General features: G+C 38.3%; 2 protein-coding genes across 2 annotated transcripts in view; one reads left to right on the forward strand and one right to left on the reverse strand.

The window, feature by feature from the left end:
• The window catches only part of LOC115420502 (1-phosphatidylinositol 4,5-bisphosphate phosphodiesterase zeta-1-like), a 54,077-nt gene extending 52,528 nt beyond the window's left edge, over window positions 1–1,549 (forward strand). Inside the window, exon 12 of the mRNA XM_030135773.1 lies at window positions 156–1,549. Within this exon, the coding sequence (XP_029991633.1) occupies window positions 156–238 (83 nt within the window). The 3' untranslated portion in view covers window positions 239–1,549. The remainder of the gene's footprint in view (window positions 1–155) is intronic.
• pik3c2g (phosphatidylinositol-4-phosphate 3-kinase catalytic subunit type 2 gamma) lies at window positions 347–25,501 on the reverse strand. Its single transcript, XM_030135758.1, has 33 exons — window positions 25,414–25,501; window positions 23,266–23,772; window positions 23,061–23,140; window positions 22,719–22,876; window positions 20,639–20,753; window positions 20,436–20,547; window positions 17,566–17,636; window positions 17,134–17,197; window positions 14,646–14,771; window positions 14,374–14,404; window positions 13,345–13,528; window positions 12,758–12,880; window positions 12,425–12,553; window positions 11,318–11,432; window positions 11,105–11,238; window positions 9,962–10,150; window positions 9,769–9,862; window positions 8,553–8,647; window positions 8,210–8,390; window positions 7,820–7,927; window positions 7,634–7,726; window positions 7,376–7,505; window positions 7,134–7,270; window positions 6,876–7,045; window positions 4,934–5,090; window positions 4,736–4,845; window positions 4,482–4,650; window positions 3,517–3,635; window positions 3,322–3,418; window positions 3,168–3,231; window positions 2,978–3,057; window positions 2,747–2,872; window positions 347–1,993 (listed from the first exon to the last, which is right to left on the reverse strand). The coding sequence occupies exons 2-33, from the start codon at window positions 23,728–23,730 to the stop codon at window positions 1,841–1,843; spliced, it is 4,179 nt and encodes a 1,392-aa protein (XP_029991618.1). The 5' UTR covers window positions 23,731–23,772; window positions 25,414–25,501; the 3' UTR covers window positions 347–1,840.
• Between the last annotated feature and the right edge of the window lie 620 nt (window positions 25,502–26,121).

Raw genomic sequence — 26,121 nt, forward strand, 5'->3', positions numbered from 1 at the left:
TCTGCATGTCAGCAGAGAAGGTTCAACTCCTGTGTATTTATGGAAATGTTCCTGTATTTCTATATGCTCCTCATGTATTTACCATACTTGTGATAGGATTTGTTTTGTTTGCTTTTTTTTTTTCTAACCCCCCCTCTCTTTTTTTTTACCTCCAGGCTACCGCTGGGTGCCTCTCCGGTCCCGAGATGGATGCAGTCTGGATTCAGCCTCCCTCTTCATCTTTGTATGGTATTCCTAGAAACAGCTCTGCGTATCAGACTTACACACATACCTCGCCAACAGACAGAGAAGCGTGGCTGATGCAGCAACAACAGCAAATATATAAATAAATCAAAGCACCATTTCCTCAGATATAAATACCAGTTTTATTGTCAGAAAATAGATTTTGCCTGCACTGTGTGCTGCAGAGGAAAAGACCAGAGGGTTCCAGCAGGCCTGAAAAGATACTCTGCTTTGTTATAATCAAATTCAAAAAAGAAAAACCCTGGGGTAAAATACTATTTTTTTTTTATTTAATAATTAATCATTGATAGAAGTGCAACCACTGTGGTATCTCCTGGGCTGAGAGGACGATTGAAAACATCCTCAGGAACTTTACTATTTTGTCTTCATCACCTCTTCCAAAACAACGCATGTCTTTTAATTAGAGCTGAAAGTGATGAGTAATGCCAGGACACATTAGTAGTCCATGAACACTACAATGAAAGCGTAGCAAGGGCTTCTAAGCCTACCTCCCTGCAAGAGACTCAGCAGGGAATAATATAAATAGCATTCACAGAGGTATACATTATTGAACCAAATCCAGTGCAGGGAAGTCTATTCCTATCCTTGTTCATCGCTAAATCCTATGAATGAGGCAGAGGAGAGTACGGGTCAGCAGGCCTGTCAGGAGGATGGCATTAAGATAACATGAAGACCTGCCTTCATCTAGAGTGAGTATATGTGTGTGGGGGTGGGGGTGTTTTTTCTGTGGTTTTTGCTTTGCCATGTCAAAGTCTGCTTTTGCGTGTTTGTGCATGTATGTGTGGAGCTGGATTTGAATGCAACTGATGATCAGACAAAGGGTGGAATGAGGGGCAGAGTGTTAACTCAGCGCCTCGGGCAAAGAAAGACACAGTTGTCATCCTGCTCACACACACACACACACGCGCACGCACACGCACACTCACACACACACACGCACACTCACACTCACACACACACGCACACACTCTCACCCTCCTCCCCCTTCTAAATCCACCGGTCAAGGACGTCCATCTGACACAGCCCAAAGGGACAAACATAGTCAGTCTGAGCAGGTAACGGGCAGGCTGCTCCAACAGCGCTGCATCACCTCCTCCTTAATCTGTCATATTGGCAGTTCTGGACACACACACACACACACACTGACAGGGACTGTTTAGACTCACAATGAGGAAAACCAAGTCATTCCACAAACCAAAGTGCAAGTATGTTACGTATAGGACAATATTCCTACATTTTACCGTCACCAAGGCCACAGTTAAAATATTATTTCATGAGCAAACTTCATTTGATCAACATTTAAAAACAAAAAAAAAAGTATATTGCATTAAGAATCACTACCACAGCCACTGTAAACAATCTCCTTTTAAGTCTTCAGCTTTGTAACTCGGTCCAAAAAACCCCATCAGCTGCCACTCTATTGAGCTCTGGAGTGAGGTTAAGTTGCATTTGATAAATAGGAATAAATGAGAGTTCAGTTCTACTTCTCAGGGTGATTCGTCTCCTTTAAAGAGTCTAGAAAAACGCTTGTGAACTTGTTGTCCCAATGTAGCTGCTCCCCCTGCTGGCAACACACCCACAGCACAGCCATCTGAATTCAGATCGCACAGTTCCCAAGGAGAAACCATTTTTCTTTGTCGAGCAGCCCCTCCTCCAGTCTAATGTTGGTTGCAGCCACAAACGTCTTCTTGCTCTTAACTGTCACCTCCAGCACCATCCCATACAGGATCGGGACATTACAGTACTCCAGCTGTGGAGACAAATACATTTCAGATGTAATTTTTCAGCTTCTTCTTCACCACTTCTTCTCTCCATTTCATTTTGCTACATAAATGATAATGAGAAGTATCTGTCGAGTACGTGGGAGGCTGCTGGTCAGAGTCCGCTGGGTGAAACGCTGAGATCACAGAGACAAGAGAGTGCCACAGGCAGAGCAAACTTAAAAGAACATATCAAAGACATTTACAGAGAAAATGTAGAACTTGCGTGACAGTGCAGCTTCTTATAAAGGATTAAATGTGTAAAAGATGCAAAAAAAAAATCTGCTTTCTTATCCACAGAACAATGTGGCTGCTCTATTATTTTACTGCACAAGGTTAAAACTACAATAGAAAGAAATGAGGAAAATAAACTGTCGAATTAAACATACACAACCTTTTAATGTGGCTGTCCCCTTAAAGATAAAGAATACAATGCCCTTTCAAAGAATTAAGCAAAAAATATTATGGTTAGGGGATGCTGGTGATTGGCCAAAGTCAGAAAACAGAGCCAAGAGGAGTTATAGAAGTCTAGTTTTCTCACCAATCTCTTGAAATACAGTGCAAACTGAAAGGTCACAATGGATGAAAAAGACTTCTGAAGCTTTAATGAATGAATTATAGGAATGTGTGATTCTGTCACACCTACAGAAGGTCAGTTAGCAAAAGAAACATGGTAATTCAATATCTTCTTTTCTATATTAAATTATACATATAGAAAGTTGGAAGGAAAAATGGTACAATACCAGCTCATTAAAAAAGGGGTTGTCGTTATTGCGGACCACTTTTGTCTTTCTCTTGGAGCGCTGTTGAGGGTCAGGTCTTAAACGTGTGACCACATAGGCGTCCGGGTTAGTGCCATTAGCCTGTTTCTGTGAAGACAAGAAAGAGAAGGCAGTCAATATTTATACTTTCACCTTTTCTCCCTAATGCTAAAGGCTGTAACTGATGTATGAATAGCACAGAAGCAAACTCACAATGTTCTTCAAGTGCTTTATCAACACTGAGAGTTTAGAGTCAGAGTAAGAAATGTAGAGCTGGATCTGTGGACAGGCTCCTGCCAAGAAGCAAAGCATCAGTGCCAGTAACACAGAATATGTCTCTCATTTTTTTTAACATGGTATGGTATGGTTTAACATGGTATTTATTTTAAAAACAGAAAATTACCTCTTGCCAAAGTTTCATGGACTTTCTTGGGGCCGTCCAGAAACAAGCTACATACAAATTCATTCTGCAGTTAAGAGCGAGAGATGTTTGTAAGTAACAAAAGGTCAGTGAGAGAGAACACAGAGCATCCTGTAGAGTGAGATGAAACACCTACTCCTTTACAGGGTCCCTCAAAAAGCTGCTGTAGGTATTTATTCAGCAGAGACATTTTCCTGTTGTGGGTGAAGGACATCTGAAACCACCTGGGGAACCTACAGGGAAGGAGGTGCCGTTATCAACCAGCAAAATCTATTGTAATTCTTCAAAATACTATATGATGTTGAAAAAGATGTGTATGTTTTTTACTCACTGAGGCAGTGTCGACTCTATGAAGTACTTCTGCAGCTGCTTATGGATCAGCTCAAAGTCCCCGAATGTCATCTCGCTGGTCAGAAACCCATCATCAATGGTAACTCTTAAATTATAGAGCTACAAAAAAAAATTAATAAGAAGAATTTTGTCACTGCAAGCTGAAGAAATGAGGAGCTGTTTTTATCAAAATATTTTGCCTATTTCTGTGTCTATTCAAGACATAAGAATTAAACCCAAGCAAAACAAACTGTTTAACATACTTCTAGGAAAAGGGTTTTAATATCATGTACTAGGTTGCACTGTTTTGTTTCATCTCTTTTATGTTTGCATATAAAAGTAATTTCTAGCAAAGACAACTTTAAAAAAAACAGAGTACAGGGAAGTGATCGTGTTTTTTTGTACTGCAATGACTGAAAGTTCCAACATTCTTTATTAAATTTTTATGATACAGAGACACCTTTTTATTTCTACTGCTTTTATGTGGGTACCTGAAACCTTTTTTATTTGTTATTGCCTTTAATTTTGCTTGAGGATGAATGTTAGCATCCTTCTGTGCTTCTGCTGACTGACAAGGTTTTCCATCCGAGCCTCCCCACAGATAAGTCTAACAACAGGAGGCCTTTTCTGATCAAAGCGCAGTGAAATGCCAACAACCACAAGTAGCTTCCCTCCCTCGACTCTGAGGAGCGAGGGGAAGACTTTCCAAACACAGCGGCATCGCTGCCTATGAGGCGCTGAGTGACAGCACACCCTGCCACAGGTTATTAATCTCAGAACAAGTGTGTGTGAACCTGCTGTCTGTTTTCAGTGTTTCAACCCTCTCCAGGCTATAAGGATCTAACACTAGGCTTTTAGTGAATCAGGCAAATTCTCACTGACATTTTGTTATAAAATGAAGCATAAAAATAAGAAAAACAACTTAGGTTGAATAACTAGGGTACAAAGAGAGACAAGGAGCCTCACCACATCTTTTCCCTTGGCAGTGTATCCCTGGATGACAGCTTCTTGGATGTTGGTGCTCGGGGCAGGGATGCCATCCTGACTTAGAGGTTCTGGTTTCTTCCCCTGTGCGATGCTGTGTGTCAGGAAGTTAAACTTCACTGCAATGCAGCCCATGCTCTCCTTGATTTTCCTACATCAATACAGACAAAATATTACGATGCTGCAGGAAGAAACAGCATAGGAACGATACACATGCTGAAACAGAAACTGGTTACTTTGTGAAGTAGGATGTGGCCTCCAGGTCTGTGTCATGGGGCCTGAGGTTGTTCTGGACGTACTGCAGGACACTGGTGTCCTTCACTTCAGGCATTCCTGCTCCCAGCATCTGGGAACCATAAGTGTGTTGTTAAAGATCATCTCCATGTACATGTTATAACGACGTTGGTCTCGCTGTGGTGTTATTTGGACTTTACCAGCTCTATCAGGCTGAGGATCAGCGCTGAACGCCCTCGAATTATATTGTAAGCTTCACAGCACAGTTCCACAAAGCGATGCAGACGCTGAGGTTTCTGACCTCCACCTGTGATGAAGTGCTGCATCTCAGATGAAAAGATGAATGGTGATCGGTCTCTGCCAGTAAATAAAGTGTAAACAGTTAATCCATTATTATTCAAATATTACTGAATAGTATATACTACTGGGTGTCTGTTCTATTGAAGGCTGTCATCCTTAGGAGTCTGAGGGTATTTTGGCCATTTTCTGAATAGTTTTTATTTTTCCTTTATATTTCTCATTAAAAAAACTGTTTACCTTGCTTTGTTTGGTGTAATTTTTTTTCAGCACAGACTCACCTGTGTGACTTTACAATTATTTGTTTACATTTGACATGTTATATTAACACATTGTACCTAAAATCACACAAAAAGCATGAAATCCAAGTAGGAAAAAAGTTTGATTCTTTATTGTTTTCCACCAAAAACAAGTTGAACAAACCATTTTTATAAGTTAGACAGAACTTAAAAATGTAATACTTCAAAAAAATAATTACAAAAAATTATACACAACTATTGACATGACAATGCAAACAATGCCTCAGATATAAAACTTTCTAAACAATCTGGTGTCACTGTATGCCACATCTGATTGGTTGATGTGCACTTTTACACCAATAGGAAATGTGGTGACATGTCATTCTACTTTCTGCTTGCAAGCACTTCCCTTAGAAAACCATCTTTACCTTTTCTTTCTGCTCCAATTGTGATGACACTATTGCCAAAAATTGTGTTTTTATTGTGTATCATATGTCTGGTTTTACTTGGCCTTTTAACACAACTGACTTGGCAGTATTAGTTTAACATCTGCACTTTCTACATAATGTAAAAAAAAAAAATCAATGATGCAAAAGAAAAAAAACAAACTCTTAGAATTGTTGGACAAATTCACAATGGCTTCATATTTTTTTCTGATTTCCCATGTGACTCGAATGCCTGTAAAAGATGCAACAAGCATTTTACTTACCAATATGTTAGACGAAGGTAACTAACAAAAATTGCTTCCATTGCATTTAGAAGTAGCTGTGTTTTGACGTGAGGAGGCCCCATGTCAGCCTAAACGCCAAATCGTGACAATATGTGGGTGGGTGCTGATAAATTCTGACCAGGCTGCAGTTTGCATTAGTGGTTATTGGCTCCATGGTGGTTTTGTTTTGTAGTTGTATTACAGTGTGTTCAATACAAATTCTCCAAATTCTGTTAAAAATCAACTTTAACCCATAAAGACTCAGCTCTACTTTTGTGGCAGTTCTCAAATTAATTTTTCTCTCAATTTAACCTTTCTGAAGTGATTTGTCACTATTTATTATGATATTCTTTACATCTTGCATTTGTTAACAAAAGTCATGTATTTTCCTATATATAATTTATTGCTCATGTAAATGCTCATTAAAGCTCAGAGTAAATTCAAAGGTTATTATATCAAAACAGACAAAACTGAAGAAAAAGTGACTTTTTCAGCAAAGATATCATTAACTGAATGTAAAACAAGTGTCTCCATCCACTGTCATTGATCCAATTCCATGAGTTTTACTGGTGAATGATTGTTGCAGAAGATGGTGTTTCCATGTTCACTATGGAGCCTCTGAACGTCTAAATGGGTCATATCTGATGACCATGAAAAGATGACTAACTGCACTTTACCCCAATTATTTCCATGTATTGATAGGATTAGTGGATCAACAGATATTAAACATTTTATCAGTAGATGGTTTTGGTCGACAGTGGTTGTTTGGGTCTTTATGGGTTAAGGTCGACTGTATTTTTATTTTGGATTTTAGATGAGCTTAATGACCTGCACAGATCCTGTTTTCCTCAACTTCTTCCTTCTCAAAGAAATCATCTTATTCAATATGCTGCTTACCTTTTGATATTTGCGAACTTCTGCGCATTGCCCATGATTTTGCCAAAGTCGATGTGGAACATGTGCCCACTGTGTTTCAACATGATGTTGTCATTGTGGCGATCACAGATTCCCAGGATGAAGGTGGCTACACACCAACCTGCACACGAGTGGATGAAGTTCATCACAGCCTGCACATCCACAGTGAAAGATTGTTACAAAGTGATCAAAGACCTAATCTCAACATTAGCATTGTGCCAGCGGTGATGACGTCTTAACCTTCTCATAGTCTTCCTTTGTTTTATTCCACATGTGAAACCATTTCTCCAGCGTGTCCTCTCGAAGGGTCCCGCCCAGACCCCACTTCTGCTGAATCTTCCCCAGGGTCACCGCCTCTGGAACAACCTCTACCAGGCCTGACAAACACATAACACACAAACATGAGCTGCAAATCGTATATGTAAAAAAAAACAAAAGTAATTAATTCTCTACATTCAATAACATTATTAATCAAAACTGACCCTGAGCTCTTCCCGTAGACAGACACCTGTAGGTTACCATCCGCATGTCAAGTCCGTCCTGAAGCCACACCCGGTCCATGATACGAACAATCTGTAGCACCAGCATGTCCTGCTGCAGGTTATCTCCTGTCTGAATGACACATGTGACTGTATGATAAAGACAGCCTCAGCACTAGCTAAATGTCATATGCATTAATATCCTTCTGGAGGGAACATGAAAATCAATGTGGATCAATAAACATCACATTAAACGCTCACCTTGCAGATGACGCTGACGTTCTTGGCTAAAGGGTCGGAACAGATGAATGAGATCCCGAGAGGAGCAGCGTTCGAGTTGTAGAACTTACAGGCCTGAAGCAGCGAATACAAGGTGAAAAGGGTGTGTGTGGTAGATGAGATAAGATTACCGATACAGAGGTGTAACATGCTGTGTAACATTCTTACATCTAAGTCCACAGCCTTTACACGAACTGCAGCATCTAGTGGTAGACAACAGCTTAGCCCATTTTGGAAGAAGTCTGCAATCTTCAACTTCTCTTTACTTAAAATGTTCTGCAGTAAATGAAACAAATAAGACAAAATAAGCAGCAACAATGACCAAATGAACACTTGGACTGTGGTTTTTTTCAGTTTGCATGCTTTTCAAATAATACAAATAACACTTCAATGTGATATTTTATCATTTTCTGTGGTGAAATGGTCGATTATGTAACCTACCACGCCTCTGCCTACATACAAAAGCTAAGTAAACACTGTTGCCAGGCTGTGAATTTTATGATAAGGTGTGCACCAGTGTGGTTAGAAAACAGTTGGAGACAAAGACTTCTTACAGACCTCACGTCGAGTCTTGTCAGCTCTGCGCACTTTTTCAGCCACCTGCATGAGGATGGAGACGAGGCGGTTTTCGTTGTCCAGCTCCTGTCTCAGAGCGTGTCCACAGCAGTGTCGTAACGCTGCCTGCACCTTACTGAACCAGCTCTGGTAGTGGAGGTCGTTGTGGGCGTCTTCCAACAGCCTAACAGCAAATGAAGAGCAAGTAACTGTAACATTTCACTGGGTTAGGGTTAGGGTTAGGGTTAGGGTTAGGGGTTAGGGTTAGGGTTAGGGTTATACTATACGGGAAATAAACTACATTGTACAATAAAATCGTTTCAAGATCATTAAGTGTGCTGCCTACCAGTACAGCTGCTGAGCGATCCGGATGTTTTTAACGGATCTCTCCAACAGCAGCATAACCAGAGGTCCATCTAACTCCCACTCACTCTTCAGAGCCTGCAGCAGAGGACGACTTACCAAACCAGCAGATACATGGAACTTGCAGACTGTGCTACCCAGTGTCATATAAAATATATCTGTCTACAAACAATTATAGTTTTGCTGCAAGGATGTACTGCAATGACTGTGAAGATATAAAAACATTAAATGAAGGCCTTGTAAAATGATACGTATGAAGTAAAAAGTATGCATGAAAGAACTGTAGAATACAACAGAAATTAAATACACAAGAAATGCTAAAGCTTTGGCATTAAAAGAAAGGAAAAAGCTGCAGAACACTGATCAGTGGTTCATATAAGCAGAACTGATGTTTCAACACAATTCTGGCTTTTTTCATGTGTTGAGAGCTGAGAAGCACCTGGTTTTGTTTACACTGGGGGACGTGCAGAAAACCCTGATTTATTGTTCAAAACAAAATATCTATAGTGGGCCAAGAAGATAATATAAACCAATAAACTGTTATTTAGAATATGGCCCAGTACTAATTAAAGATATTTTTAATGATAAAGTGGAATGAATTTACTTTACACTTCACTAAATGGTGTGTATGTCAGGGTGTTTGTTCTTTATTCAAATAAAAATTCCAGACTTTTTCAAAAATGCTATTTTTTTCCCCCAAGAGTGTGACTTCATGTACTTTTATACTTGTGTGCTTACTTTTTTGGTTGAGATTGTACCTGTTGTGTGTAGTAGAAAAGCTCATTTTAACAAATGTATGACTGAATGAATGCCTAATTCACAGTAAATAATGTTTTATTGACAGAAACATTTTTAAACATAAAAAAAAAGTGCATGGATATCGCACAAACAAGTTTCACTAGAATCATTCCAGTACCGGTTACTGACATCCTATCTAGTTTTTTATCTGCTTTCTTCATGTATTTCTTATCTCATAAGATTATGTGCCTTTGAGCATACTCTAAAATTTGACTATGAGATAAACTTTTTTCAATATTTTATGCAGACTTTCACACAAAATTCCAGACTTTTAGAAATCTGGTAAACAGAGTATCAAAATTCCATACTTTTTAAGACTTTCAAGACCTGTGCCCTGGTATATGAATGTACTGTTTAAGTCTAAGTGTGTAACCGATAGTGATGAGTGTCCATGTACTTACTTGGACCAGCTGTGGTAGAAACGTCTCCAGTTCCCCATCTGGTATCTGTTCAAAGTACTGAACAGCAGTTCTGCGCACAGTCTGATCATGGAAACTAGAAAGACATATTCTGTCAACAAACATGCATCTGTCGTTTGTACGTCCACCTCTGTGCTTTCATTAGGTTCCTTTTATGTTCCTGTATATAACAGACCTGTCACTGAGCAGGAACAGGGCCTCCTCCGGTAGATGAATCAACCACTTATCCACCACCGTATAGATCTCTGTTAAGTCCTCAGGCCGCCAGTGTTCAACTCCACCCAGCAGCAGATGGAGGAAGGTGGTTGTCTTGTCGCTGTAGTAGCGTTTACTCCAGAGGAAGGTCTTCTCATTTTCAGACAGACTTAAAAAACATTCCAGAATATCATACAGTGTTAATGCCAGAAGTAATAGGGGTTGTAGATTAGATCAGATTAGATTAGGTTAGATAGAACTTTACTGATCCGTTGGGCAGAGCCCTCAGGAAGCTGAAGTTCCAAAAGCAGCACAAACACCTAATATACACACAACAAATACCACACGAAAAAGTAATACAATAACTATAAAAAACAATAGTGAAAAATTGCAATTGCACATTGGAAAGTAGTATTAGAAACAAGTGGCAAAGTAGTAATAACAACAATATAATAAGTAGTTTATCTATATTATAAAAGCCAAATGACCTCTGTGTGTGTATGTGTATCTGCTTTATAACTGATAAACTGGACAGATCTAGCCTGTGCCTTTTGCAGTACTTATGTATTTTGGGTCAAGGATCAAAACAAAACAGCGTATTGATATGACCAATACTTTTGGAGTTATTAGTTGTTTTTAAAATTACAATGGGCTTAGAGTCTATGGTCCACGTCAATGTCAATACAAACCAAAATGAGGGCCATTCTGTTTCTTCCTAATCTGTGTGTTACACCAGTAAGCTTAGCTCAGCTCCCCATTTGATCAACTCTACTACTTCTAGAACCCGTGGATTCCCATGGGTCAATGCGCTAGTTATGTTATAATATTGTTGTATGCACAGTGTGTATATGTATATATATAGTTTAATAATCACAGAATACAAGTTATATTAAAGGGATAATAGTAATAGTAGTCAATAACAAGAATATACAAGTAATATAAGTATGTAATAATAATAATAATAATAATAATAATAATAATAATAATAATGATAAGAAGAAGAAGAAGCGGTGAGAGAACTAAATTACCAACAGCAAGAAAAAAAAACATTATGCACTGGAATAAACAATAAACCTCATTGCACCACAGAACTGCACAGACTTGTAGTAGTTATTTGACTTACAAGCACAGGCAAGGTTTTTTGGAGACGTCTAATAGCTTCTTCTGCAGCTCCTCACAAGGCTGAGAGAAAGTAGCAGAGCCAGGAAGTGCGATGGGCCTCTGATACTTCCACTCAAACTCATCTGCAAAGTCCAGCTGAGGACAGACAGGAGCATCAACCAGGGTTAGTTTTAGTTTTAGTCAACAGGGGGCAGTGTTGTCTAATGCTACCGACCTGCAGCAGGACTCCGGCAGGTCTTCTGTGGCTGTCGGTCAGAGCTGGAGACGGAGCAGCCGGCAGCTCTGATAATGATGACAGACTGAGGAGGACGGTCCCATTCACCAGAGTCCTAGAAAGACACAGTATATGACAAATAAAGTGTTAAAAACTAGACTACACACTGTAACTGTGTATGTTCATGCAATTCATACAAGGATGGAAATGCAAAGACTTAAAAAGAATATAAATAAGATAATAACTCAGAGGGAAAAAGTAAAATAATGAAATAACCAATTTGCTAAATTAAAAATCTGAAAAACAGGAAACAAGAAGTTTAAAATGAGCCAAATAAAAAATAACATTAAAATGAGCCAAAAACTGTAACTGAAGATTTTACAACAGAACAAAACAATATCATTCTCATGTTTGAGTTCGAGGGTACATGATCTTGTGTAACAGTAAAAATACAATATGTCAACAATGAATGTCAAACAAAAAAACAAAAAACAAAAAAAAAGAAAGATCATATTACTGTTCTACTAAGACTGACATGGAGGAGGGCCAAGGTTTTTACAAACTGAAGTCAGTTTACTTCATCACAAGAAATACCTGTGTTACTGCGGCTACAAGTCTCTCTCTGTTTTTTTTTTCTTTTCTTTTTTTGTTTCAAAGCTACAGTCAAATATTTGATGTAATGAATACTTGTTTCAGTGTGACACCAGAAACAAAAAAAGGTAGAGTGTATGTTTCCATACATTTGCATGGACAGTTTCATTAAAACATTATGGGACTAAAGTGTGAAACCCAACAATAATTCTATCTCAGACTATAAAAGTGCAAAAATGACCATGCTTTTAACAAACTAAATACACTACAAACAAAAAATTAAGGATATTTCTTTTTTTTTTTTTTTTGTCATTTTTTGGTAATTTTTGCCATTTGTAAATAAAACTATGTCTGGTCATTCAAAAAATGTGTTTCAATTCAATTCACCCACAAAAAAGTAAATAGTGCTGTACAAGAATCCCAACTGAAAAAAAAAGCCTAAAAATAAAAAAAAAATCCTTAACTTTTTGTTTGTACTGTAGTACCAAGGTGTGAACAGTGTTATGGACGACCCACCTGTCACTGAACAGGGGTAGTACAGCCCAACCCAACAGCTCTGGGTTCTTTCCTCGCTTCGAGCCCATGAGATGAAATGTCAACATGCACTCATACTGCAGCTGATTCACTGGAACAGGAAACACCATCCTAAAAAAAACACAGTTCATCATATTAGACATACATGTACTTTTTCTGTTCACCTCATCCACATCTAAGGATGATTTCTGCTGATTCACTAGAACTTCCTTATCACTGACAATGCAATATTAATGTAAACCAAAACCAAAACAAAAGGTTACATTAAATGTCATAAAATAAGTTGCAGTAAATTCTACCAGATCTTTCCCTTACATGCGGTTACACTGAATCTTGTTTCCAAATGCCAAGGCAGTGCTTATATTTTCAGAAACGCTGGTCTCGCAGATCTTCTTATCTACATACGTCAAGTCACAGGAAATGGAGAAGCACTCAAAGCTAAAACAAACAAAAACAATGCATCATTAGATCTGGTAACTTGTGCATCTGTGGAGCATCAATGTGTGTATCTGTGGGATAATACAGTTGTGAAAAAAGTTATTAGACCACCCCTTGTTTTCTTCAATTTCTTGTTAATTTTAATGCCTGGTACAACTAAAGGTACATTTGTTTGGACAAATATAAAGATAACAACAAAAATAGCTCATAGGAGTTTAGTTTCAGAGCTGATATCTAGACATTTTCCATGTTTTCTTGATAATAACCAAAACCCCTTCAGTTCTTACATCAGTAGCTGTGGCATTGTACTGATAAAAACAGTGCTTTTAGGCATTCCATGTTTTCTTTTCTGTCTGTTTAGTCACATGATACACACAGGAGTTAGTACTTGATTGTATAACCATTGTTTTTAATGACTTTTGATGGTCTAATAATTTTTTCCGCGACTGTAAATGCATACATACGTAGCCATCCAAGGGCGCTGGAGCTTGTACAGAGCAGCAATGTTGAACTGCAAAATTTCACTGTTGTACTCAATGTCGCAGATTTCATGTTTATACGTGACCCCCAGACCTCTGAAGTCTGACTGGAAGTTGTCGAAAAAGATTTGCAGCAATTTTTGTAGAGACTTGTGGAGCATGAGTACAGCTACAGTACAAAACAAAAACAAACAAACTTCATTTTACACACAAAAATGGAGGCATTCAAAGGCGCCTCGGGGCTGATAGAAACACTCAGTAACTAAATGATCATATATACTGACAGTCAGTAGAAACTTTGAGGTAGAAATGTCTGCATATTTGTACTTGTAGGGGGTTGTAATTATTCATTGTGGATTTATTGACGACTTAGTGCTCAGGTAGTTGAGATAATGATGAGTTGTCATGTTGTCATTGCACATGGGTTGGTCTCTTTGCAAAAGTGGACCAAATATACACTGAGGAATACTCAGTGGGTATCTGCACAATTTGAGGATTGGTTTTGAAGGCCTATATAAAGGCCCAAAAAAGGCCACCATTGTTAGTCCAGTGAACGGCATCATGCCACGTCTATCACGTGAACAACGTCTCCAGGCACTGGGTATGGTGGAGGCCGCTTTGAGCTCCAGTGATATAGCCGGGCGTATGTATGGGCTGTTCCCAAACCACAATCAGAAACCTGGTTGAACACCACAACACCACAGGCTCTGCTGATGATAGACTGCGTCCAGGGTGAGAGAGAGGGACAACGCCCGATCAGGACCACTACTGTTGTGACTTTGTGTTTGGCAGGTGCCATTTTCTTTTGTTAAGTTTTCTGTTTTGAAATTATTCTTGAAACTTTAGATTTTTGTTTCTGTATGCCAATATCCTAAACAAATGATTCATATGAAAAATTCCAGTTTAGGGTTTCAAAATAAAAATTATGTCAGAAAATATGGTCTCAAAGTTTTCATTGACTGTGAGTGTACGTCTTCATGGAAGTTCAAGCACTGCTGAGTAATAGTGACTCACCGGTTTCACATGCAGATATCTCCTCACCTGTCTGTCAAAAATGAGGAAACATAGTCTAGTGTTATTTTCCCTGAAGTGGGAAATAATAATACTGCAAATTCTCTGCAATTAATTACAAAACAACCGCACAATTCAATGTTAATATGCAAGAAGAGTGCTATTAAATAAAAGTAGCTCATGGCAATATTCCACTGTACTAAGCACAGACTCAAATGGCAAACAGCCTAAAAACCGTCACTGGTAAAATGTGCCAAATGAATGGGATTTCCTACCTGAGGCGTTGGGTTAATTCTGTTGAGCATGCCGATGGCGTCCTCCAACTCCTGACTGGAAATCCCACACAGAAGATTGCTGATGGTGCGAACGTGGTCCACCAGCACATTTACATTCACCCCCGACTGGAGACAAGATGAAATAACCCACAGCCGGTTCACAATGCCTCCCTCTAATTTATATTCCAACACATGGAGTAGTAGCTGTTGTTGCAGCTTCACAGTGGGTAATGCATCTGTACTGTACTGAGCTCAGACTTGTCTTTTATACGCTTGAGTAAATGGACAGCTCATTTTACATGCAGACTAAAACACTGGTATTCTTTTATCTATAAATGTATTTTAGATCTGCTTATATCATATACTGCTCGGCAAAAAAAAAAAAGTCACACATGCAATATTTGACTGTACCACCTTTGGCTTTAATTACAGGAGACATTCACTGTGACATCTTTTTTGTCACATAATGCTTATGTAGTGTCACAATAAGGTTCCTAATTTTTTTTTTCCATCCATAGTTGCATTAATTTCTGATTTTTAACAATGGAGAATCGGACCACTGCATCAAATTGTTGAAGGGCGAGGTCAAGGGTGTCCCGGATGGACAGCCCACTACTTTTTGATTCATAAATTTTGAACCAGATAAGTTTAAAACAAATATTACACATAATTGGAAAGGTCTAAATGCCATCTTAAACATACTCAAAGGGCAAAATTTAGTTTAAAATATTTTTAAATGAAAAATATCCAGAACTACTGCGTCACAGATGGACAAAAAAATGTCTATTTTTTGCAAGAATTACAAAGTTCCTAGCATTTTCATCCTAAAATGTATTCAGTGTATACCTAAACCCTCTATTTTACAACCTAATAATTGGTTAGAGGAAAAAAATATTTAGTCATACCTAAATAGCAAGAGTTTTGACAAATGGCAGCGTCACGGATGGGCAACAAAAATAAATATCAAATTAAAGATTTTTTATTTCAGTTATCAATATACGCATTTTTTAAACAACATTTACAACATACAAATAATATTAACATTATACTTAAATGTATTTTGCACAGATATATGCATATATTAATTTTGAACATTGTGTGTTTAGAATATGGCATAAATAATATAATATTCAAATACCAATGTATTTGGAATAAATTTAGCTTATGTATGAGAGTTTATAAAATGAACCCAGAATGACGGCAGAAAACTTTGTCACTTTCCAAGCATTCACACTCATAAAACTCCTCAATTTTTTTGTCATTTCAAAATATATTTTCCTGAATTTAGAAGTAATTACCTACCAAAAAATAGAAGTTTGGTGTAGATTACTGTAATTTAATTTTTTTGACCAGAATTTTTTGAACCAATTTTTTTGACCTTTTCTTGACGTCGCCCTGAAAGGAGGGATTTTTTGCTTTTTTAAATGGAATTATGCATTTTAAAACATTTCCCTGTGGTCTACATAAACTGTAAATGCTATGTTTGGGTCTGAATTCTTCATTAATTCAACTCCACACGTCCATCTTCAACCCTATTTCTGAGTAATGACACCAGAAAGGTTGTTTTGAGCGCTGGCCCTTTAAATGCAAATGAGCCACTTCTAGCCCCACCCCCTCCAGGTTGTTGGCTGTGCTGCTATGTGCTGCTCATAATATTTTTTCCTTCCATAGTTGCATTAATTTTGATTTTTGATGATGGAGAATCAGACTGCTGTATCAAGTCTTCATCCCATCCCAAATTAGAGTCTACTTACTGCATCAGTTAGAGTTATATAATTTGATGCAGCGGTCCAATTCTCCATCATCAAAAATCTAAAATTAATGCAACTATGGGTGGAAAAAAATATTATGAATTACAGTCTGAACTTTATGGAGGCTAATCCATGTGTGAAAATGTTGTCTCATTCTCCCTGAACCATTCTGTCACAAGCCTGATGATGAACTATGGATGTAAACAATATTATATATATATATATATATATATATATATATATATATATATATATATGGACCTTATTGCGACACTACAGAAGCATTATGAGACAAAAAAGATGTCCCAGTGAATGTGTTCTGAAATCAAAACCCAAAGTGAACCAAAAACAACCTACAGAAGGAGATAAAACTGAAGGAACTGGTCTCTTTAAATACATTCAAAATCATTCTAAATCAGCGGGGAAAAGAATAAATCTGGATGTAGATGTTTTTCTAATTGATTGAATCAGGTTCTACTTTGAGATGCTTTATTGAACATTGTTGTTATACTTTAAGCCCCTTTTAAATTATTGGTGATGTTTTACATGTATGTTCTTAGTTTAGTGTTTTATGTATGATATTAGAAGTGACTTTATTGTGTTTTATGTATATTTTTAGTGTGGATGTATGGCTGTGATTTCTATTTTGTGTAACTTCTGCTGCTGCTGTCTTGGCCAGGATTTTTAATTTCAATGAGCTTTTTCCTGGTTAAATGAAATAAATGAAATAAACTGACCTTGTTTCTCATCAGCTCCATCACCTCTTTGTTGAAGCTGCTGAGCACGTCCTGCAGGCTCAACCTGAGGGAAAGGAAAAGGTTAAACAGATACTAGACGTGTATGCACGAAGACACAAAGTAAAGCTGCCGTCGCTAATGTTTTCCTACAAACAGACACTGGTTGACACATGACCCACTGAATAGAAGTCGCAATTTTAATCTGATGTGGGCTGCAGGACGTGGTCTGTAGGGTGGAAAATTAACTGAAGTACTGAAATGGAAGGTAGAATATAACATTTTTCTGATAAAGGTGCAATTATTGTCCATGTATTGTCTAAACATGAGGAAAACTGCTTGTTTGGTGCAGATCCCAGCAAAAATCCTTCCCCTCTAACATTACAACCTCAATATCTGTCAAATAACTGCAATGTGATTTTTTTTATATCTTACTTGCAGGCGTTGAAGACAGAGACCGGACGCAAGAGCTGGAAAAGCTGGCATGGAGTCCTGTCATCCTCCCCCTTAGAAAAGAGACACAGGTTGAAATACTGACATCTATGGAGGACCCTTTATGAAGTAATGATAGAAAAGCATGGGGAATAATGAAGGAATTCGTATTATAACACAAATAGTAGTGGAAACACAATTAAAATTTGACATAATCTCAAAAGTCTTTTTTGTGTTTCAAAAGGTGTGGCTGCGTCAGACAGGTGCAAACAAATACAAATGAGTTTTTTTTATTATTATTGTTAACAAGAAACAGATTTACTATGACCTACAACAACAACTGTTTAAATAAAAAAAATAATAATAAAGTGTTTACAATCCTCTAAACCAGTGATTCTCAACTGGTGGATCGTGACCCAAAAGTGAGTCGCAAGCCCATTTTTCAGTGGGTCTGGGCTTTTGCCTGGGCAAAAAATAATGCTAAAAAACTAATCCTGTGCTTTATTTTTTACTAGCGGCATTGTACCTGTGGTGCCATTGTACGATAGCATGAGAGGGAAAAAGTCGCCCAGCATACCTCACAACATATGAATACGGACATAAAATTATGCCTAGTAGATTGTCAGGTAATGTTTGTATTCATTTGGCGAGTTTGGTGGCGATCGGGCCTGTGAAGGTCTGTGGTGAGCTGGGACCTGGTCCGAGGTAATGTGTGTGTGTGTGTGTGTGTGTGTGTGTGTGTGTGTGTGCTAGCAGCATTGTGCCTGTGGTGTCATTGTACAATAGCATGAGAGGCTAAAATCGCCTGGCATACCTCATAACATTTGAATATGGTCATAAAATTGTGCCTAGTAGATAGTCAGGCAATGTTTATTCATTTGCCGAGTTTGGTGGCAATCAGGCCTGTGAAGGCTGAGGAAAACTAGTACAAATGCCGTCCTGCGCTGCAACATCGATCAGACATCGGACGCCTGGACACAGAACGTGCATTATAGTAGGATGGAGCTGAGTGCTGTTCATTCAGCAGTAGGTGGCGCTAATGTGCTGTGATGCTAATTAACACCAGACATTTCACAGCATAAAAGAAAACCCACAAGTTTCTATTCATGTCATGGTGAAACTCAGGTATGACAACGAATCCAGCAGGTATGGTTTTACCTACATTGAGGACAAAAGTGTGTTTGATTCTTGAATAAGTGACTGAATGCTCTTTAAATTTTTAATTGAGTTCACTTTTTAGTTTTGGTTAAGTATTAAAGGGGATATTTCCATATTTAGCATCACCACCTGCTGGTCAGTTTGGTTTATCATTAAACTTGTCTTCTGTGTTTTCATACTGTGATATTCTGTATTATCTCAGGTTCAAAACAAACCATCTTTTTATTAAATACATTTGAGTAGTTTAACTGTTATCAGTCTGGGTCGTGGCTTGTCAGTGAGGAGGGATAGTGGGTCCTGAAGTCAGACCAGTTAAGAACCACTGCTCTAAACTACTGCTTACTGTAATTTATTCTTTTAAATCTGTCTTTGAACTTCAGTTTATTATTATGACATGTGTTTTTGACCTATTGGCCAGATTGCCTGCTTCAATCAATCAATCAATTAAAGTACTTGACAGATTCAACATGTCATGTCCTGGATGCATTTCATTACGTTGCTGAAACATCCAGTTTTGACCTTGACTGAACAGAGCATGTGCAGAAGGGAACATGTGGGTTTGGAGAATGGTTCAATGACTTCATAGTGATTCTTAATGAAATATATCACAAATACATATGATGTCCAAAAACTTTTTTCCACCCCTGTAAGGCCTGGCCGATAAAACGATATGATATATATCACAAAATAAATTTTCCTTACTAGAAATATGAGACATGCTCGATACAATTTCAATAGAATTCACTCGTCCATGTTTTGACAGACATAAGAACAGCCAATCATAATTAAGTATCGACGCACCTAACCAATCACACTAGAGCCATGTCAAGTTAGGTTGAGTACAGGAGTAAGAGCAGCCGCAGCACACACGCTAATGTTCGGGTTACAGAGGGAGGTAATGAGTGTTCCTCCAGGAGAAAATTTGATCGAGAACTCGGGTGACTGGGTTACTGAAAAGTAGGGTGTGAACTGTTTGGGTTCCGGCGTACAACAGAGGCATAGAAGCCAGGAGTCGGATGTTCAAAGCATGTTAAGTTTCACTTTTGATTTACGTTGCACCCCCCCCCTATATATCCCTGGCATTGTTTGGCGAAGATGGTCTGTTTTGTTTGTGTTCTCTTTTAAAACTTGAAAGCTTTTGCCTGCTGGTCAGACTTTTAGTTTAGTTTTAGATATATGCACCAGTTTTATTTCTCTGAAACAGCTGTAGAATGTTCTTCAGCACATCTGTCATGTTCAACCTCTGACAGAAAATAAATCATATTTAAATCAAAATAACCTTCTGATGTCTTCACAACTAACTTATGAATAACGGAAAATTTCAGCTTGACAAAAATAGTGATTAGATTTATATTGTGATACATATTGATATCATCTGATATGAAAAAAAAAAAAAAAAAAAATCGTGATATGATTTTTTTCCATATTGCCCAGCCCTGACCCCTGTATAAGAACACTCCATGTCGACTTGTATTGTGTGTGTTTCTTCCTGCTTAATGCCATCACTCATGACGTGATGTGTAAACAGAACAAAGTCAAGAACTCCAGGCTATTGTAGCTGTAAAAACCTCCACCCTGATAAATAACAGGTTTGGCCAAAAGCCAAGCAAGGCGCAGGTGTATGTGAAGGCAGCATTTGAAGACTGAAGTCAGACCAGCCCCGTCCTGGTAAATGATTTGTACACAGAAAGTGAGAAGGTGTTAAGTGGACTTACATCCCTGGCCAGACAGTGGGTGAAGTTATTGATGTGGAGAAGTCGCAGGGGCACGGCCAGGTTAAACTTGCTGTAGATCTGAATGGTCTCGTGCACACCCAGGAGTTCTTCACTGAGGACACAAACACAGACACACAGACTTAAACAGGTCAAGTTTCTGACAGGTTCAGGTGACGTGAAACCACAGCGACACACTGACTCACTTATGGAGATACTCCTCCGAGTCACACAGCTTTAAAACATAATGTCCGCTGGTGCTGCGAGTCAGATCCAACAGCTGGAAGATTTCATCAATCAGACTGCTGACTGATCTGTTCACTGGGAAAGAGATTAGAGTTCAGAGTCCACACACTTCTGCCAACATCAACAATGAGCTCAGGCCAAGGACTAAGAGCAAAAAGAAGAAAAATATTAAATATACCCAACATTTCCACATTCACCATAATAAAATTTAAGCTGACAACTACTTGGCGCACAAATACGGACATTTAATGAATCAACTGTCTGTTTCTTTTATGCTACTGTTAAAGACACTGAACAGAGGAGACATTTACTGGCAACGAACACTGAGCTCAGATAAATACTGTTTTGTGTTCAGTTTGTAAATGAAAAAAATGAACAAAGACGAATTTATTCATTTATTTTCTTGTCATTATTAGTATTATGACTTTTTTCTTTCCCTTTGTAGCCTTAGATTTTGTACATGCACAATGTTAAAAGAGTGATATTTTGCTTCTTTTAAATGGAATTATGCATTTTAAAACATGTCCCTGTGGTTTACACAGGGGCGCTACTACCAGTTGTGGGCCCCATGAAAGCATAATCGTTGTGCACCCTACAGAATTTGACTATCTTCTCAATCTGTTGGATCGGTGGGGGGGGGGGTTATGTACATGGGGGTGCGGTCCATAAACAGCGTCACTTATGATACCATGAAAACGAAACTTAACACGCTTTCAACATTCGCCTCCCAACTTCTACACCTCTCTTATACAGCGGATCTTACACGAAATTGTCACAACTTCTATATCCACCGGGCCCCCTCCACTGCTCTGTGGGCCCCACACAAATACTGGGCCTCATGAATTTGTCATGTTTACCCCCTCTTTTCAGCACCCCAGGGTCTACATAAACTGTAAATGCTATGCTTGGGTCTGAATTCTTCATTAATTCAACTCCACAGGTCCATCTTCAACCCTATTTCTGAGTAATGACACCTGAAAGGCCGTTTTCAGCGCTGGGCCTTTAAATGCAAATGAGCCACTTCATGCCCCGCCCCCTCCAGGTTGTTGGCTGTGCTGCTCTGTCCCATTCAACCAACAACTGAACATTTTAGGTAATTGGCTCGAAGTTTGGACATATTTTCAGTTTTTACTACAACCGCTGCTGTTGACAAACAATTATGTCATGCTCAGAAAAATGTTCGTCGGAAGTCTTGACCTTATTTGTGCAAATGTCATGATGTAACTAGTTATAGACGTAACAAATTAAGCAGAAATTAAAACAGGTTGTGGAAATCCACTTGATTTTTGCCAAAATGAATATAAAGATAGCTTTGCAGCACCTGGAGGGTTCAAATTCAAACTTTATGAACTATTAGGGTCCAAATACACAAGTACACAAAGACTAATAAAAGTGGGTTCAGCATAATATGACCCCTTTAAGTTGTTCTTGAATCCACCTGCATCATCTTTTTAATTTTGTTATTCATTATTACTATCATTTCTCTTTTTTTCAACACATGAAGCCTTTTAATGAAATATATAAAGTAACTTCAGATAACGACAGGTACTAATAAAAGTTAAAGAACTGTCATTAAAATCTAATACAGCATAAAATATGACAGTAGTGAAGGAAATACTTGGTTGTTGTTTTACATCTGAATGGAAACAAATATCAACACAATGCAAAAATAATTTCTGCTGGTGACCAAATGTATCTATTGACCTAAAATCTTTAATAATATTTTAACTACTAATCCTTAAACTGCTACATCTACTGACATAATTGAGAAAAAAAATGCAGTTTTCCAGCTTTTCGTTGTCATCAGATGTAATACATTTAGACGCTCAGTTGTAGACTTATTTTTATATTCGGTTAATGATATATTTTCCTAAAAAAGTCACTTTTTTTTGATATAATAACCACAGAATTTACTCTGAGCTCTCATGAACATCTGCTTCCAGTAAATTAAATATAGAAAAATACTTGATTGTCACTGCAAAAATGATAAATCAGTCAGGAAAGACCTTACTGATACATGGATCAGCTAGTAAATGTTACCCGTGGTGGGGATGGGGAGCTGGTGACTGTCCCAGTCTGTGGACACGTTCACAGTGACCACCACCTGTTGCAACAGTGCAGGGTGGATGCAGAACAGTCGACCCCACACCATACCGGAGTTATAAACGCTGTCTGTGTGTTTGTACCGCGACACCAGCCTGAAAAGAAGGTGAGGACAGATGGAACCGGTAGACAATGGAACAGTAAAAGGAAGTCTGAACAGTCTGAAGGGCAAAACAAATGACTCATAGAGGGTTTTACTGGTTTATCCCTTTGTTTTTTTTGCTCTAAGTGTTATAATATTTCCAATTAAACCTATGACAAGTGTGTTGTCTTCCTTACTTGGAGGCTGCTGATGAAAAAGAGACCAGGCTCCTGGTGCTGCCTTGTGGACAATCTGTTAGTGTGATGCTCCATGGATCCTGGAGTGGAAAAATATGACAAACAAAACCAAAGATTTAGGACTTTGATTGAGCAACTTTTAAAATGTAGGTCAACTTATTCCATAATAAAAGAGCTTTGTGTCTCCACTGGGACAAATACTCACATGACTGTCTATTTCTGTCCTGGATCGGCTCAGTTTTTGGACAGGCACAGTGAGTTCACAGGAGAAGCGAGTTCTGTTCCTACTCAGGGGGACTCGAGTCCTGGGAGGAAGAGGAGGGGGTTGAAGGCCTTGTCTGCCTGGCAAGTCTCCAACAGAGAACCTGGGCCTGAGGGGGACGACAGGGGCCTGGGCCTGGGTTGGACCATTAGTGCGCTGTGGTACTGGGTTAGTGTTCAGTCCTCCACCCTGGCTCTGGATGCGGGTTTGAGGCTTGGGCTGGGGCTGAGTAATGTTTACAATTCCAGAGAAGGACCTCTCATACACATGCTCCTCATCCCCATGGAACACCTCCAGGTCCTCATAAACGTGCATCGCGTCCAGATCATCTCTGAGCGGCATGGGGAGGTCAGAGACCTGTGCGTCATGTCTCTGGACCGGTTCTGTGCGCCTTGGACGAGGATCCATGACATCTTATGGAAAAAGCAGAGTTGCAGTAGAGTCCCCTCACTTTATGACACAAAAAAGAATCATACCATTAGATCAGGGGTGGCAAACTCATTTCAGTTCAGGGGCCACATTCAGCTAACTTTGATCTTAAGTGGGCCGAACCAGTAAAATAATAACATATATATGATATATAATAATATATAAATAATGTCAACTCCAAACTTTTCTCTATGACTTAAAGCATTGGTTCCCAAACTTTTTTGGCCTGTGACCCCATTTTAAACATCATACATTTCTGGCGACCCCAGACATTCAAAACGGAGACATTTTTTGCTAAAATTAATTTGTTTATGATCATGTAATAGTTTGCTGTACTATGTTGCAAATAAACATTAATTTTAGACGACATTTAGGCTACATAATGTATATTATTATGGATGGAGGCAGAAAAGCCAGGTGTAGATTGCTGCACAAAGTGAGAATTTTATTTTCCTTGTTCAGGATATGTACAGTCAGTCCAGCTTGGATTTACAAGCCTGTAAATTAATACTGAACAGACAAGAACTCAAACTATGAATTATGAAAGAGCTGCAGCATCTGAAACCGACCACAATGAACATTTGAAAGATAAACAGTACCACAGTGCTTCAGTTTCAGCTTCACAGTTTGTCATGTTTTTTATGGATTGTGATTGTCTCTCTCATCTCACCATATATTTTTTATTAGTAAGTTTTTGGGTTTTTTTAATCAATAACTAGAAATTTCAGGTGACCCCATTTGAATTCCAGGCGACCCCATGTGGGGTCCCGACCTCAAGGTTGAAAAACACTGTCTTAGAGTGAAAAAAGTAAAATTACATTATGAAAATGTTTATATTTGCAAACTATTCTTTCAAACATTGTGAATAACATGAACTAATGGAAAAAATATGTGTAATTTTAACATTATTATGCTTCAGTTTATCATTTACACAGGTGCATTATATATAACTTACAGATCACAGCAGGTCTACAAACACACAAAACATTTATTAACAGGTGGAATATTGTTAAAATTGCACTTACTTCTCTTAAAATATTTCAGGTTTTTCACATTTTTTGTGAAATTATATTTTGTTTTAGTGTAAATTCATGAAAATATTTACATTTACAAAGAGAAAAAAAATTGAGTTATCAGTATTTATAAGTTATTGGGTTGGATTTTACTGATCTGACCCATTTGAGATTGAACTGGTTTGAATGTGGAACTTGAACTAAAATTATTGTTAATATTTTAGTGGAATTTTAGCATTTCACAAATTCATCCCAAGGGCCGGACTGGACCCTTTGGCGGGCCGGATTTGGCCCCCGGGCCGCATGTTTGACACCTGTGCTTTAGATGGAGGCTGTTTCCTGACTGAAGCTGAAGGTTTATGTTTAATGATTAACATATTTTCAAACAGTAACAGGAAATGCACCGGTGCGCGCCACCAGACTTGGATACACCTGTAAAAAGCTGGATTTCCATTCCATTTACGCACCGGATCACTGGTTTAACTCCTATTATAAACTAGTTCTATCAACTATGATCTCAGAAAATACAGAAGGGTCATTTACAGATCATTAGAAAAACAAACACCAGTGGATTAGCTCTTTAAACTCCACCTTTTAAGTCCAAACACAATGCGTAAAGTTGTTCAAAAGTGTTGTAGGCTTGACTTACCATCAGACTTCTGGGAAGTGGTGTGTCCTCCTGCGGCAGTCAGATAAATGCCTGACTGAAGCCACGCTCACTCAGCGGGTTAGACCAGTAAGTGACAGGAATCAAGATTTGGAAACGTTCCTATCAGAGTCTCCTTCCTCCTCCCCTCCTGGATCTGCAGCCACAACAATAATCCCCCTGCTGGACCACAATGGCATTACAAGTGTGTGTTTTCTGAAGGCTGGGGGGTCAAACTCAGCCCAATATGACCTGAAGTGGGCCAGACCTGTAAAATAATAACAGTTAAAAAAGTATGGAGGTGTTTACATCTACAAAATTTCCCTAAAAATATAAATAACATGAACAACCTGAAATTTCTTTATAAAAGTATGTGCAATTTTCACAGTATTATGCCTCAGTTTATCATTACAATTTGGATCTACAGATACACAACACATTTAGTCCCAGGCAGAATACTGTTAAAATCACACTTACTTCTCTTAAGACATTTCATGTTCATATTTGTTTGGGTTATTCACGTTTTGTGTGAAATACCCTGTTTGTAAATGTAAACATTTTTATGGAACATAATTTTTACATTAAAACAAAGAAAAAATTATGGGGAAAAAAAAAGAGTTGTCATTATTTATAGGTTATTCTAATTGTATCTAACATTTCATAAAAGTTGCAAACACTATAAAATTTTACCTCCAAAATTTTAAACAAATC

This window comes from Sphaeramia orbicularis, chromosome 6, assembly GCF_902148855.1.
Source record: "Sphaeramia orbicularis chromosome 6, fSphaOr1.1, whole genome shotgun sequence".
NCBI classification, from domain to species: domain Eukaryota; kingdom Metazoa; phylum Chordata; class Actinopteri; order Kurtiformes; family Apogonidae; genus Sphaeramia; species Sphaeramia orbicularis.